Source organism: Leptonychotes weddellii, chromosome 10, assembly GCF_054177405.1.
Source record: "Leptonychotes weddellii isolate Sample4059 chromosome 10, ASM5417740v2, whole genome shotgun sequence".
Lineage (NCBI taxonomy): Eukaryota > Metazoa > Chordata > Mammalia > Carnivora > Phocidae > Leptonychotes > Leptonychotes weddellii.
Window position 1 is genome coordinate 24,590,402 of NC_138378.1, and position 16,225 is coordinate 24,606,626.

The following is a 16,225-nucleotide window of genomic DNA, read 5'->3' on the forward strand; positions in this document are numbered from 1 at the left end:
CTATAAAGAACTTCTCAAACTCAACACCCCAAAAAACAAATAATCCAGTCAAAAAATGGACAGAAGATACAAACAGACACTTCTCAAAAGTGTCTAATGGCTAACAGACACATGAAAAAAATGTTCATCATCATTAGCCATCAGGGAAATTCAAATCAACCACACTGAGATACCACCTTACACCAGTTAGAACAGCAAAAATTGACAAGGCAAGAAACTTTGTTGTTTCAAACACTTGTTTGTTGGAGAGGTTGTGGAGAAAGGGGAACCCTCTTACACTGTTGGTGGGAATGCAAGTTGGTACAGCCACTTTGGAAAACAGTGTGGAGGTTCCTCAAAAAATTAAAAATAGAACTACCTTATGACCCAGCAATTGCACTACTGGGTATTTACTCCAAAAATACAGATGTAGTGAAAAGAAGGGCCATATGCATCCCAGTGTTCATAGCAGCAATGTCTGCAGTAGCCAAACTGTGGAAAGAGCCGAGATGCCCTTCAACAGACGAATGGATAAAGAAGATGTGGTCCATGTATACAATGGAATATTACTCAGCCATCAGATAGGATGAATACTCAACTTTTGCATCAGCATGGATGGGACTGGAGGAGATTATGCTAAGTGAAATAAGTCAAGCAGAGAAAGTCAATTATATGGTTTCACTCATTTGTGGAACATAAGGAATAGCATGGAGGACATTAGGAGAAGTGGGGGAATCGGGGGAGACGAACCATGAGAGACTATGGACTCTGAGAAACAAGGTTTTAGAGGGGAGGGGGTGGGGGGATGGGTTAGCCTGGTGATGGGTATTAAAGAGGGCACATTATTGCGTGGAACACTGGGTGTTATACACAAACAATGAATCATGGAACACTACATCAAAAACTAATGATGTAATGTATGGTGATTAACATAACATAATAAAATTAAATTTAAAAAAAAAATGGAAAGGACTGTGTGCCACAGTGACTTGTACTTACTTGGCCGGTGCTCAGTGACTCTATGACTACTTGTTGCTTTTTGTTGTTTTCCGCTAGGGTGAGTATTACCCTCATTGTTGTGTCTTTTTGTTTGTTTTTGGGTTTTTTTTGTTTTTGTTTTTTTTTTAAAGATTTTATTTATTTATTTGAGAGAGAGAGAATGAGAGAGACAGAGAGCACATGAGAGGGGGGAGGGTCGGAGGGAGAAGCAGGCTCCCCGCAGAGCAGGGAACCCGATGCAGGACTCGATCCCAGGACCCTGGGATCATGACCTGAGCCGAAGGCAGTCGCTTAACCAACTGAGCCACCCAGGCGCCCCTGTTTTTGGTTTTTGTGTGTATACTCGTGCTATTGGTTTGAGACTTTGGAACAGAAGCCTGTTGGAATCTTTCAGGATTTGCTTTTAATCTCTCTGCAACCTAAGCTGTCAGGGAGCGCTTCAGCTGTCCGGGGCAGCATCTCTCTGCTAAGATTGGAGAATTCTGTTTCACAAGAAGGTAGAGCTGGAGTAACTTCTTAGATTTAATTGGCTTGATGACTATAAGAGATTGTAATCCTCTGCCCTGGCTTCAAATTACGTATTAGATAAGGCAAAAAGGTCTGGTGTCTGGCTTTCTGGGAGGGAAAAATTTTTGATTAGCTAGAAATAGTGATATCAACTGTGGGCTTTTCATATAAGGTCTTTATTGTGTTGAGGTAAGTTCCTTTTATACCTTTTATGTTGAGAATTTAAATCATGAATGGATGTTGAACTTTGTCATATTCTTTTACTGTGTCTGTAGAGATGATCACGTGGTTTTTTCTTTCATTTTATTAATGTGGTGTATCACACTGATTGATTTGCATATGTTGAACCATCCTTGCATCCCAGGGATAAATCCCACTTGATTTTGGTGTATGCTTCTTTTAATGTGCTGTTAAATTCAGCTTGCTAGCATTTTACTGAGAATTTTTGCATCTATGTTCATCAAGGATATTGGCCTATAGTTTTCTCATGGTATCTTTGTCTGGTTTTGGTATCAAGCTGATGCTCACCTCATAAAAAGAGTTTGGAAGTATTCCTTCTTCTATTTTTGGAAGAGTTTAAGAAGAATTAATGTTAATTCTTTATTGAACATTTGGGAGAGTTCACCTGTGAAGGGAGGTCTTAGATTACTGATTCAATCCCCCTTCTTTATTGGTCTGTTTCGGTTTTCTGTTTCTTCTTGATTCCATTTTGGGAGGTTATATGTGTTTCTAGGAATTTACCCATTTCTTCTAAGTTACCCAATTTGTTGATGTATAATTGTTTATAATCCTTTTTAATTCTGAGGCACCTGTTATAATGTCTCCTCTTTCATTTCTGATTTTATTTGAGCCTTCTTCCCTCTTTTTTTCTCTCGGTGCTGTTAAATTTCGTTTCGTTTCATTTGTTGATTTTTATCTTTTCAAAAAAACCAACTTACCTCTGTTGTAGGGGTTTTTTCTATTTTTAAAATTCTCCTTTTAAAAATAAATAAATAAATAAATAAAATTCTTCTTTTTATTTATTTCTGCCTCTTTATTATTTCCTTTCTTCTGCAAACTTTGGGCTTCACTTGTTATTTTTCTGGATTCTTGAGGTGTTCAGTTAGGTTTTTGGGAATTTTTTTTTTTTTTAATATTTTATTTATTTGACAGAGAGAGATAGCGAGAGCAGGAACACAAGCAGGGGGAGTGGGAGAGGGAGAAGCAGGCTTCCCGCCGAGCAGGGAGCCCGATGTGGGACTTGATCCTGGGACTCTGGGATCATGACCTGAGCCGAAGGCAGACGCTTAATGACTGAGCCACCCAGGCGCCCCAGGAATTTTTTTTTTAATGTAGTTGTTTGCTCCTAGTACTGCTTTTGTGGCATGCTGTAAGTTTTGGTATGTTATATTTTTTTTTGTCTGAGGTACGTTTAAATTCTTGTTTGATTTCCTCTTCGACCCAATGGTTGTTCAAGAATGTGTTGTTTACTTTTCACATATTTGGCTATTTGCCATTTTTTGTTCATTGATTTCTAGCTTTATTCCATTGCAATCAGAAAAGATACATGGAATGATTTTGGTCTTCTTAAATTTGTTAAGACTTATTTTGTGAACCTACCATGTCATCTGTCCTGGAGAATGTTCTGTGTGCACCTGAGAAGAATGTGTATTCTTCTGCTATCAGGTAGAAAGTTCCATATATGTTTGTTGTCCATTTGGTCTGTAGTTTTTTTTGAGTCAGCTGTTTGTTGATCTTCTGTCTGGAGGTTCATTATTTTAAGTGGGATATTGAAGTCCCCTACTATCACTGTGTTGCTGTCAGTTTCTCCCTTCAGATCTGTCAATATTGACTTTATACATTTAGGTGCTCTGATGTTGGGTATGTATATATTTATAACTCATCTTCCTGTTGAATTGACCGTTTTGTCATTATATAATGACCATCTCTGTTTCTAGACACAGGTTTTTTTTTAGATTTCATTTATTTATTTGTCAGAGAGAGAGCACATGCCAAGCAGGAGTGGGCAGCAAGCAGAGGGAGAAGGAGGCTTCCTGCTGAGCAATGCGAGACTTGATCCCAGGACCCTGGCTGGGATCATGACCTGAGCCGAAGGCAGATGCCCAAATGGACTGAGCCACCCAGACATCCCCTGGACACAGTTTTTAACTGAAAGTCTGTTTTGTCTGATATAAGTTTAGCCACCCCTGCTTTCTTTTGGTTACCACTTGGAATATCTTCTTTGGTTACCACGTGGAATATCTTCTTCTATACCTTCATCTTCAGCTCATGTGTGTCTTTAGATCTAAAGTGAGTTTCTTGTAGACAGCATATCGCTGGATCTTATTTTTGTATCCATTCAGCCACTTTATGAGTTTGGATTGGGAATTTAATCCACTTACCCTCCAGGTTATTCTAATATGCATCAGGGTTGAGAACCACTATCTTAGATGTACAAATAGGGCATAGGGGTAATAGATGTTCTCAGGGAGTCTCAGACTAGGTCCTTGGAGATAGAAAGGTGGGAGGTATCAAGAACTCCTTAAATTTGAGGCTTAAAAAAAATCATTCTCAAGGGGATACAGCAAAGATTAAGAACCAAAGTATTCAGGGGCACCTGGCTGGCTTAGTCAGTGTAACATGTGACTCTTGATCTCAGGGGTCATGAAGTCCAGCCCCATATTAGATGTGGTGCTTACTAAACAAACAAACCATAGCAGTCAATCTTATGTGAGTGGATGGTTTTATATTTTTATAGATCAGAGGTTGGTTAGTGCTTATTATTAATTTGTTTGAGTACTCCCATAACAAAGCTAGACAAGCAATTAGTGAGGTGGAGAGATGGCAGAAACTTAGATGACCATCATTTAACATGAAATGTACTATAGCAGTGCTTTAGACAAGTGCATATTTAAATATGTGTCAACTAACTTAAGCACTAATCCTTGAACATGTATAGTTGTGAAAGTTCAGTTGGGTATTGGGTAGTTTCCATCTCTTCCTCTAGTGACATCACAGAGATATTTACAAGGTGCCTTGGAAAGAAAGGAAAAGAATAATTCCCCTTGTGGAGATCTGAGGGGTTTCTTGAAGAAAGAAACATTTCCACTGGGCCTTCAAGAGTAGGTGGAACTTGAATAAGGTGAGGGCAGGTGTCAAAAACAGCTTGAGCAGAGGCTTGAAGGCAGCCTCACCTGACCAAGGCTGCTCACCAAGGCCCAGGACAATCTTGGGATCTTCTTGAAGGCTTAGAAGGAAAAGGTGGAAGGTACTGATAGAAAGGTATCTTGGGGCCAGCAGGTGGGGGGCCTTCCATACTGAGCTAGAATTACTGTAACCTAGGTGTTTAGAGTGGTGATTTTTTTTTCCTGATTTATTCTATTATTTTTCTTAAGTGATATAAATGCTTTATAATCCCCTAAGAAAAAATAGAATATAGAGATATACAGAAAGGAAGAAAGTCCATCACTCAGATAACCCATTTTGCCTGCTAAACATTTTCTCAAAGATAACTTTTTTTAAAGGGGGGGAGGAGATCCTGCTATGTAGTGTTCTAGCCCCTGCTTTTTCTACTTAAATGTAAAGCTTAAACATTCCTACTCAAGAAAGATTTCCTTTTTAGGGGTGCCTGGGTGGCTCAGTTGGTTAAGCGTCTGCCTTCAGCTCAGGTCATGATCCCGGGGTCCTGGGATCGAGCCCCACATCTGGCTCCCTGCTCAGTGGGGAGCCTGCTTCTCCTTCTCCCCACACCCTGCTCGTGCTTTCTCTTGCGCACCCTCTCACTCTCAAATAAATAAAATCTTTAAAATATAGATATATTTCCTTTTTAATGAGTCCTTAAATGGGTAAGTGAATACACCATAATTTAACCCATTCCACCAATATTGGATATTTTACTATTAAAAGTAGTGAATGATTCCACTATTTTGTTTATTAATTTTTATTTTACTATTATTTTATTTTTAGAGGACAAGAAAGTGCACATGCACATGTGTGAAGGGGGAGGGAGGGCCAGAGGGAGAGGAAGAGAGAGAGAGAATCTCAAGCAGACGGCACTGATAGCAGAGCCCGACGCAGGGCTTGGTCTCACAACCCTGGGGTACTGCCCTGAGCTAAAACCAAGAGTCCGTCGCTTAACTGACTGAGCCATCCAGGTGCCCCTGATTTCACTATTTTAGATAATACTGTGGTGAACATCCTTTTATGTACATTTTGGGATATTTGCCATATTTTTCTTAACATGTCTGAAAGTAGAATTGCAGGGTCAGAGTATACACTTCGCCGGGGGGGGGGGGTTGATAGAGTGCCAAATTGCTCCCCCAGAAGTGTTCTAATTATCCCTCTAGCCATATGAGACTATCAAAATCGTGACATTTTAATATCTAAAACTGAGTGTCATTGTGATGCTGTCATTAATTCTAAACTGAACTTCTGAATTGCTTTTGGTTGCCAACTTATATTATTCAAAGATTGTAGCACATTAGGAAATATCTTTTGCCATTTTTCGTCTGTTGATCCTTCCTCTAAGATCAATTGATCTGTGGTTTGTTGATCGTATCTTTGTACGAGGATTATCTGTTTTCTGCATCATTTTTCAAAAATTCAGAGTTGCGTTGTGTAGTTTTTAAAAAACAAAACAAAACAAACATTATGTGGCAGTTTATGCCAGTACTACAGGATTTGTTTTCCTTGTAGTTTAGTTAACTGGAATTTATGTACAAAGAGGACGGGGCTTATTTCCCTCACTGGAAGCGCTCATATTTCTAAAGACTGACCAGTGAGGCCTAGCATGGGGTTCCAGGGAGGGAGGGCCAGAATCTCTGCCAACAGGTCAATTGGAGGAAATTATCTGATCGAGAGGAAATCAGATGCTGCAGTCAGCCCACAGTCAGAAGGCTTTCCATCACAGAAAGAATAAATTCTGTTTGTTGTCGTATTCAAGGCATACCCATACTACTACTAAGCCCTTCCCTTTGTGAATGAGTAAAATGTCTCTAGAGGGATTTTCTTTTTTTTTTTTTAAGATTTTTTATTTATTTATCTGAGAGAATGGGAGACAGAGAGCATGAGAGGGGGAGGATCAGAGGGAGAAGCAGACTCCCCACTGAGCAGGGAGCCCGATGCGGGACTCGATCCCGGGACTCCAGGACCATGACCCGAGCCGAAGGCAGCCGCCCAACCAACCGAGCCACCCGGGCGCCCCTAGAGGGATTTTCAAGGAACTGGTGATAGCAGTTATCTATGGGGAACCCAAGTGGGAGGAAGATTTATTTTTCACGGTATACCCATTTGTACTGTGTTTGAATTATTTACTGTGTATGTGCTACTTTTTCAAATTGTTTTTAAACTAATTATTTTTTTTAAAAGCCTTGCCTGCTCGTAGTTATATAAGATGTTAACATTAGAGGAAACTGAGTGAAGTGTATATGGGAATTCTCACAGTACCTTTGCAGCTCTTCCGTAAACATAAATTTATTTTAAAATTAAAGTTTTTTGGGGGGCACCTGGGTGGCTCAGTTTGTTAAGCACCTGCCTTTGGCTCGGGTCATGATCCCAGTGTCCTGGGATTAAGTCCTGTGGGGGGGGAAGGGGGGGTCCCTGCTCAGCAGGGAGCCTACGTCTCCCTCTGCCCCTCCCCCCACTCATGCGTGTTTTCTCTTTCAAAAATAAATAAAAGCTTAAAAAAAAAAAAAAAAAAGACTTTGACCAAGCTATGTATCTACAAAAAGTGCACCAAGCTCAGACTCTTAGATTAGTGGTAAAAATGCAGATGAGTCTCCATTTTTAGCAAGCCCCTTAGTGATCCTGATTCCGTATAAAGCTGAGTTCCAGAAAGAATCATCTGAGTGTGAGTGAGTGAGAGAGAGAGAGAGAGAGAGTGTGTGTGTGTGTGTGTGTGTGTGTGTGTGTGTGTGTGTGGTGGTAACTTGAAGGATGGAGGGGCTGTGAAGGCAGGGTGGTCAGAAGGCTGTGGCCAGTGTCCGGCAGACAGAAACGAGGGTCAGCATAGCTGCAGCAGGTACAGAGGATGGAGAGAGAGGATAGAGGCGGGAGCACTAGTGAGTCCCGGTTCCAGGTGTCTGGGTAAGAGTTCCTTGTTCACACCAGGTGGGGAGAGAGAATCAGGAAGCTCATCTAGTTCCTTGAAGGGGGTGAAGCATGTTGTTAATGAAGGGAAAGAGACATTTTGATGGAGTGCATTTCTTGAGGCCAGTAATTGATCTTTCTTGCCTTTAATTCCCAGGTGACCATCCTGCATGCAGGTCATTTACTGAGCGCCTGCTGGGTGCCAAGCCCTGGAGACGCACAGTCCCTGCTCCCACAGCGGTCACATTCGAGTGGAGGGCGACAGACTGCACAAATAAACAAATGCATATTGTACATGATAAGATAATGTACATGCATATTGTGCATGTCTGTAGATAAGTCCATGAAGAGAAATGAAGTACAGGGGTGGGGAATGGGGAATGGGAGCCCTGAGGACGCTATTTTAGGTAGGATCGGCAGTGAAGGCTTCTCCGAGGACCTGACATTTGAGAGAGATCGGAATGAAATAAGGAATGAGGTTAGCCACGCAGGTATGTTGGGAAGGGCATTCTGGCAGAGGGAACAGTAAAGGTGATGGCCCTGAGGGGTAGAGAAGGGCTTGCTGACAAGAGACAACAAGAAGGCCAGTGTAGCTGGGGCTGAGTGAGGAGGAGAATGGCAGATGATGAGGTCAGTACAATCTGGAGAAGGCTTGTAGGAAAATATGTTGGTCACATAGGAGCTTCCTGACCAAGTGAGCCTCTTGCTGTATGGAGAAAAGGGAATTGGTGGAACATGATGGAGCTTTGTTTCCTGCTAGCTATACTGGAGAGTGACACAGTGTGAAATAGTGAAAAGAACATTGATCTGGAAGTGGGGAGCTGTGGCTACTGGATTACAGTCTTCCCTTTTGTCCCCATGTTAAGTCCTTCACTCGTTTTGTTTTGTTTTTTTTTTTTAAAGATTTTATTTATTTATTTGAGACAGAGAGATTGAGAGAGACAGAGAGCACATGAGAGGGGGGAGGGTCAGAGGGAGAAGCAGGCTCCCTGCCAAGCAGGGAGCCCGATGCGGGACTCGATCCAGGGACTCCAGGATCATGACCTGAGCCGAAGGCAGTCGCTTAACCAACTGAGCCACCCAGGCGCCCCCTTCACTCGTTTTGTGACTCGTTTCTGGAAGTGCAGAATCAGTGCCTTGTGGGACTCCGGGGGGGCATTTGGAAGACAGCGCTTACAGCGTGGGGATGAGACTGGGTCAGTTAAAGCAGATGTGGAGGTGCTATGACTTGATCTGCCCCAGAGAGATATGTACTTCTTTCCCCCATTCCAACTATGACCTCTCTTCTTCCAAAGCAGGATTGGTTGCCGTGGGCCCTGCTGCTTCTCTCTCTCACGCGTGATACACGCGCCTTCTATGTCCCTGGGGTTGCACCAATCAACTTCCACCAGAACGACCCCGTAGAAATCAAGGTAGGTGCAATGCCGGACTGTGGGAGCCTCTGTGCGGGGCAGCCTGTCTGGAGGACCCTGGTGAGATGGTCCTGTCCGTCCTGCACTTGCAGAGAACAAAAGCCAGTGCCAGTTACCGTGGCAAAAAGCAGGTTTGCTGCCTGCTGCGTGGCTGGAAGGGGAGTGCCTCCGGGAACCCACAGTTCTAGCAGCTCTGCCTCTTCATATCTCTCTCTCCCCCTCTGCGGCTTTGCCTGTACGCGTGTCTTCTCGCTGTGTCCCTCTCCTCCTCTTCAGCTCTCTCTCTGGCTCTGGTTCTGGTTCTTTCCATGGCTCTGTTTCTCACTGTCACCCTCATGCGTGCCTCGGTTTCTAGGTGTGTGCGTGTCTGTCTGTCTGTCTCTCTCAGCCTGCCTCCCTGTTTCATTGGCTCCATCCTCCTCTCTGTTGCCAGCTTCTCTCCACATGACTCAGCTTGTCTGCACATACACAGCCTGTTACGGCCTCTGTGTTTTCACTTGCAGCTTCTGCCACCAGCTGGATTCTTTAGTTCGGGTTTTCCAAACTGCGTCTGGCCTGTCTGAGTGGTGGTATATGAGATGATCTTAAGGAGTTGACAAATGTATTTTATTTTAATACCTATGTTGTTTTAATATATATTAAGAAATATAGCTGCTACTTCAACTCATGATTTTATGGCTGTTGTTGGTTTTCCTTTTTTTTTTTATTTTAAAGATTTTTATTTATTTGACAGAGAGAGAGAGAGCACAAGTAGGTAGAGCGGCAGACAGAGGGAGAGGGAGAAGCAGGCTCTCCGCTGAGCGGGGAGCCCGATGCGGGGCTCGATCCCAGGACCCTGGGGTCATGACCTGAGCCGAAGGCAGCCGCTTAACCGATTGAGCCACCCAGGCGCCCCTGGTTTTCCATTTTTAATAGTGATGTAGTATTAGCTCCTTAAATAAATGTATTTCTCTAAAAATGAGTCAGATTCAAATAAATAGTAGAATCAATGGTAAGTAGATGAGGCAAATTGGTGCATGAACGATTCAAGTCTAGAGAGAAGCCATCCAACCAGGCACCTTTGCTTTTCAAGCTAGATGCCCACTGTGGGTCAATCAACTGGCAAAGGTGGGGAGGGAGTCACTTAAAATATGGTTGATCGGGGGCAGTGGGTAGGCTGGCATGTTGATTAATGGCTCTTTAGCAGCGCACTGTGTTGGTGGCCTTCTCAGAGCCCCAAGCAGGGGTAGGGGTTGGTGGTGGATCTTCTTGGATCTGGTTTCCCAGGGCACAAACTCCAAGGTGGAGATATGGTGCAGTTTGCCTGGATAAGCTCTCAGGGTCAGCACTTGGGAGGGAGTGAGGGAAGCAGGACAGGGCAGAGGGAGACACTGAGCCGTGGTACAACAGAGGCCTGTGGGAAGCTCTAGAACTGGAATGCCTGGCCCTTTGGAGTTGTTCCAGATTGAAGCAAGAGGACTGGTTCTCTGTATCCCTCCATGAAACAGTCATTGGATATAGACTACCACCAGGGTAGGGGCGTAACCTTGTACAAGGGCTCCCAGCCGAAGGGACTCTCCTCTGTCATCAGCCAAATATAACCACTTTTAATACTTTGGTATTTTTCTGGGTTGTTTTTTTTTTTCTGTGCAGTGTTTACAGTGTAGGACACTTGGCATTCTCTCACCTCCGTAAATCCCCAACTACTTGACTACCACACTGTTCCTCCCTTAGCAAAGTAATGTGTAGTTGAAATTTTTAAGTAGTCCTTCAGACCCTTAGTGATTGTGTAAAAAGGGCTAACAAAACTTACAAGGTTATGAAAATAAATTCTGTTCCTAAAATAAACATACATTTCTTGCCTCCTTTTTGTGTTGAACCACATCTTAACTGGTCTGTGCAAAAGCAAAGCAGTAAGATTGTGTGAAAATCAAGTGTTTATCTTTTCCTGAGCATCACAGCAGAAGACAGGGTCACAAAGGACAGGATGTGCCATCATGTACATGCCCCTTTGTTTGCCATCACATTTTAGGTATTAGTGAAATTGCAGATTGCTACATGTCATGCTTATTTGAGGCATCACATACAAGCAACTTGTGATTATCCAGGGGGAATTAACCAGTTAAGAGGATAAATATGTAAATAATACATTTGTTTAAAAAGAAAATGAAAACTACTAGGAATCAAGTTCTAAAAGAGCTAGGATCTTCTCTGTCCCAATTATTGCTGTTACGAGCTCCTAATACATAGCCTGGCAAGGTGGATAAATATGTCTGATGAATGGCTATTAAAAAGCATCTGCATTTAGGGGTGCCTGGATGGCTCTGATGGCTGAGTATCCAACTCTTGATTTTGGCTGAGGTCATGATCTCAGGTCGTGGAATCGAGCCCTGTGTTGGGCTCTGCGCTCAGTGTGGTCTGCTTCAGATTCTTTCTCCCTCTCCCTCTGCCCCTCCCCTTGCTCACTCTAAATAAATAAATAATATGTATAATTAAATAAAATCTTTTTTAAAAAGTTCATTTAGAACTAAGCAGTAATTTATGAGTAAACGCAACCTTACATGTGTTGCATTATTGTGAGCATATTTCTTCCTCCCAAGTCAGACTTGTAACTTTCAGGAAGAGTAATTAAAGTAACATTTATTGAGGGTTATTTACATACCAGGCATTATGGGTGAGTGACTTAACTCAGATGCCCCCCAAGAACGCTCTGAAGCAGATACTGTATATTTTACAGAGTTACTGTATATTTTACAGAGTTACTGTATATTTCACAGGTATGGAAACCAAGGCCCAGGGAAGTAAACCACCTTGCCCAAGGTCATGTGGTGAGGAAGACATAGGGTTACTCCTTAACTACTCCATCTCTTACCCACCGCAGTACCCTTCTTCCCAGTGCTTCTGCCAAAAGCCCCCTCCAGAGCAAAGCTTGTGGCCCAGGGAGGAGAGGGTGTCTCTGGCTTCCAGGCCTGACAGGCTGGGGGTGTGAGAGGGTACACTTTAGGGAGGGAGGGGCGGGAGGGGTGGAGGGAACATAAAGGTGGGACTCAATCTCTGTAACGTGGACTCTTTTTTGATTATTCAGAAAGAGAGAATGTAAGAAACACAAAATAACAGGCTGTTATAATAGACAGTAACTTTTTGGCCATTTCGGCTCAAGCAGTTTATGAAATGCTTAATAGTATTAAGTCCCTTAGTCCAACATCTAAAAACCTCTGAAACCCAGTTTTCTAGGCTCTCATAGACGAGCCTTGGCCTGAAGTGTTTGACTTTATTTATCCCACTTAGAATGAATATTTTTGCATTTCTTTGCGCAAATAGTCATTAAATATGGGGTACTGCCCCAGATCCAGCTGGGGGGGTGTTGTCCATACTGCCCTTTTAAAACCAAAATAATTCCTAATTCCAAAATATGAGTTTTCTTTCTTTCTTTCTTTCTATCTTTCTTTCTTTCTTTCTTTTAAAGATTTTTTTAATTTATTTTTCGACAGAGAGAGACACAGCAAGAGAGGGAACACAAGCCGGGGGGCGTGGGGGAGGGAGAAGCAGACTCCCCGCTGAGCAGGGAGCATGATGTGGGGCTCGATCCCAGGACCCTGGGATCAGGACCTGAGCCGAAGGCAGACACTTAATGACTGAGCCACCCAGGCGCCCCCAAATTATGAGTTTTAAATAAGAATTGTGGACCTGGATTCTAAAAATTATTTACACTTTTTTAGATGGTGCATAGGAATGGTTGGTAGTTTCTAAATAGCCAAGATAATTTTATTTGCATGTGGATCAGAATTTATTTTTTGTAGCATTTTGATTAGTTCTGTTTATCTATGGTTTGGCATTGCCTATGACCGTCACTGTTTCCAGAGCTATATTCTGTGTGCGCGCATCACTTCCTAAACATTTTCCTTCATGGTCTTTTTTTTAAAGATTTTATTTATTTATTTGACAGATAGAGACATAGTGAGAGAGGGAACACAAGCAGGGGGAGTGGGAGAGGGAGAAGCAGGCTTCCCGCGGAGCAGGGAGCCCGACGCGGGGCTTGATGCCAGGACCCTGGGATCATGACCTGAGCTGAAGGCTGATGCTTAATGACTGAGCCACCCAGGCACCCCTCCTTCATGGTGTTCTTAAACCTTGTTTTTAATGGTTGCATCATATTTCATTGAATGTGAGTATATTATGATTTATTGACAAGTTTCCCATTGTGGGGGCTTGTACTTGTTTTCCCATTTTTCCTGTCTTCCGTCACTCAGCAAACATTTAATGAGCACTGCTGTGTGCCTGGCTCTGTAGGTCCTTGTCCTCATGGAGCCTAACTCTTAAATTCTAGGAGGAGACTGATTTTTTTTTTTAAACAACAGGTAAACAAAATAATTATGTTTTATCAGACATGTTACCTAGGAAACTGCGCATGTTGGAATAGAGCAAATGGGGGGATGCCCTTAGCTGAGCTAGTTAAGGGGGACTTCCAGGCGAGGGGCCGTAAACTGGGACCTGAGTGTGCGAAGGAGCCGGACAGGCATGGAGTCAGGTGGGGAGGGGCAGCAGGTGCAGAGCCTGAGGTGGGAGAGAGCTGGACGGGCTCGAGGAACTGCAAGCAGGAGAGCACTGTGGTTATGAGTAAGAAGTGAACCTCCTTGTTCCTAAGGTTTATTCTCATTTGGAGTTATTTCCTTAGGAAAGATGCCCAGAAGTGAAATTATAGGGTCAAAGGATACCAGACTCTCAGTATGTATTAAATTTGGTAATTATTTTAAACAAGATCTATAATATAGTCTAAAACTAAATGAAACATGAAATCACTCAGAATTGTAGACCGTATAGTACCCAGTGTACCGCAGCTGTGACGTGCTGCAGTGAGTTGCTAATGTACCAGTGTGTGTGGGTACGGGGCGCGGGGCGTAGATTATTGAAACAGCCGTCTGGGTTTCTGGGTTGATGAGCAACAGCCTCTCTTCTCCCACTAGGCTGTGAAGCTGACCAGCTCTCGAACCCAGCTACCTTATGAATACTACTCGCTGCCCTTCTGCCAGCCCAGCAAAATAACCTACAAGGCAGAGAATCTGGGTAAGTTCTCTCTCACTGTCAGCCTGTCCCGGAGGGGAGGCCGAATCTTCACGTGGCGATGGTAGCAGTTAACCCTGACGTTGCTGTGTGCTGCGCACCGTTCTACATAGTTTACATACATAGCGGCTTATTCAAGCCTCATAACAGCCCTGGGGAGGCAGTTGCCATATTTATGCCCATTCGACAGGTGCAGTGATTTGCCTCTGGTTATATTTTTAATTAACAGCTAAGCTGGGCTTGGAGTCCACGTAGTAGGACTTCAGAGTTGCAGCCCGTGGCGACTGCTCAGACCGGCTCTCACCTTGATTTCTAGATATTCCCTTCTCTTTCATGGTTTCTGCAACCTCTTCTGCTTTTAATTAAAAGAGTGAGTGGTTACCTCCGGCCCTAAAGGAAGCAGAGACATCACTGTAGTTCTTGCTAAGTGACTGTGCAAGACTTGCCTCAAATAATGTGTGAAGCACCCAACGCAGTGTCTGGCATATGTGTTCCATAAATAGTAGCCATTTTATTCTAATTCAGATAATTCTCCATTTGGTAGAATTTCAGGCTTAAAGCAAAAGACATTTGGAAGCCTCTATTCCTGACACGATTATTAATACTTACCCTGTGCCCGTCTTGGTGTTGAGTCCTGGAGATAAAAATGTGGGTAGATGCTGTCCCTGACCTCAAGGAACTTAGGAGACTTTCCTCTTATAGCTTAGGAAGGAGAAAGGCGAGAACTGGTTCTTGAGCAGGCCTCCGAAAGGTCTGCCTTCTCTGTCAGAGCTACCCCTGGCTCAGATGTTTCCAGAACCCCTAGCTGACAAGTGTATCTACGACCAGGTATTGGGTGTCCCAGACCAGCAGGAGGCAGGCCTTGCAGTCAGCTTAACCCAAAGCAGGCAGCACCTCCTGTCCCTTCTTGCCTCGTACTGTTGTCTTGGGGCCTGGGCTGACTTCCACTGACTCTCTGGGCTGCTCATTTACCCTTCTTTTCCCTTTCCATACCACAGAACAGCTCCTCCCTTGCCCATGAGCTGGTGTGGACTCGTTGGCAGCCCATGGCTCAGCAGTTGGGCACACCTTGGTGTGATATAGGGTGACCTTAAGCTCTCTGAGCCACTGCATCCTCCATGAAGCTGGGGAATGTTCTGCCTCACAGAAATGGAAACTTTTATGTACAGAAGCTATCCTGTTATATTGTATCTCATTCTGTCTTTGCGGAATGCCTCCCTTCCATGGCCTACGGGTTCTTAGAGTGGAGGGATCATGCCTTATAGTCCTCTCTCTCTCCCACTTCTGACCCATGTCTGACACAGTAGGATTCAGTCAATGTTAGTGTCCTACCTGAAGAGAGGAGAAAATTCCTTGGTTAAATACCTGTTAGATGGCAAGCCTTATACTCTGTGTTCTCATCATCACCACCATTAATACTTACAGGGCTCTCGTTGTGAGCCGGGCACTGTTCTAGGCACTTCTGTGCTTTAACTTCGTTAATTCTCACGACAGCCCTACAAAGTAGCTCCTCTTAGTATCCCCTTGACGTAGGTAAGAGAAGTGAGGCAAAAGGAGGTACAGTTCCTTGCCCCAGTCCCTCACCAATATCATTGCTCCTGTTTCTTAGTAGTGGGAACGGCAGCTTCGAGGGTTTACAAGATTTGCTCCACAGATCGCGTGGCCAATAATAGGTGGAGAAATTGACATATTACCCAGGGTTTTTTTTAACTCTAAAGACAGAATTCTTGCTGTTGTCCGGACTGCCTTCTCCAGAGAGGTTCATCTGGGCTGTCTGAGGGCTGTGCTCTTGGTGGTCGTGCTGATGGAGATCCGCACCGTGGTGTGTGTCGGAGTGTCTGTGGTAGACGTACTGGAGTACAACATCACACTCTCCTAGAGGGTCCACATTTGTAGCTTGTTGCTCATTTAGCCTGGCCGGCGATCTGCTCCAACTATAAAAAGTTAAAAGGAACATTTGCATATTAGAGATGAGCTGTTCCAGACCAGCACGCCTTCTTTCTTGGTGTAAATTTAATTTCTAAATATCAAGAAGTGATACCTGCTTACTTGGTCTACAGCCTTGTTCCTCTCTGTGTATGTTCTTCCTTTCCTCAGGTGAGCTCCTTGTAGACTAAAAAGAAGTGGGCAGTAGGGCGTGGTGTGGAGGAAGGAGCCCAAGAGCTTAGCACCACGGCAGTCACCTCATGGGCAAGTCACTGCCCCTGTCTGCTTCTAGTGTT

The 16,225-nt window shown here is 43.8% G+C and overlaps 1 protein-coding gene across 5 annotated transcripts in view; it reads left to right on the top strand.

Annotated features, from left to right (window-relative positions):
* The window catches only part of TM9SF4 (transmembrane 9 superfamily member 4), a 56,532-nt gene that overhangs the window by 17,033 nt on the left and 23,274 nt on the right, over positions 1-16,225 (top strand). For 3 of the 5 annotated variants that reach the window (XM_081833071.1, XM_081833074.1, XM_081833073.1), the window contains exons 2-3: positions 8,850-8,963; positions 13,907-14,006. In XM_081833071.1, coding sequence (XP_081689197.1) covers positions 8,850-8,963; positions 13,907-14,006 — 214 coding nt within the window. Of the gene's footprint in view, positions 1-8,846; positions 8,964-13,906; positions 14,007-16,225 lie in introns of all 5 variants that reach the window. The other 2 variants (XM_081833070.1, XM_081833072.1) reach the window with 2 other exon arrangements.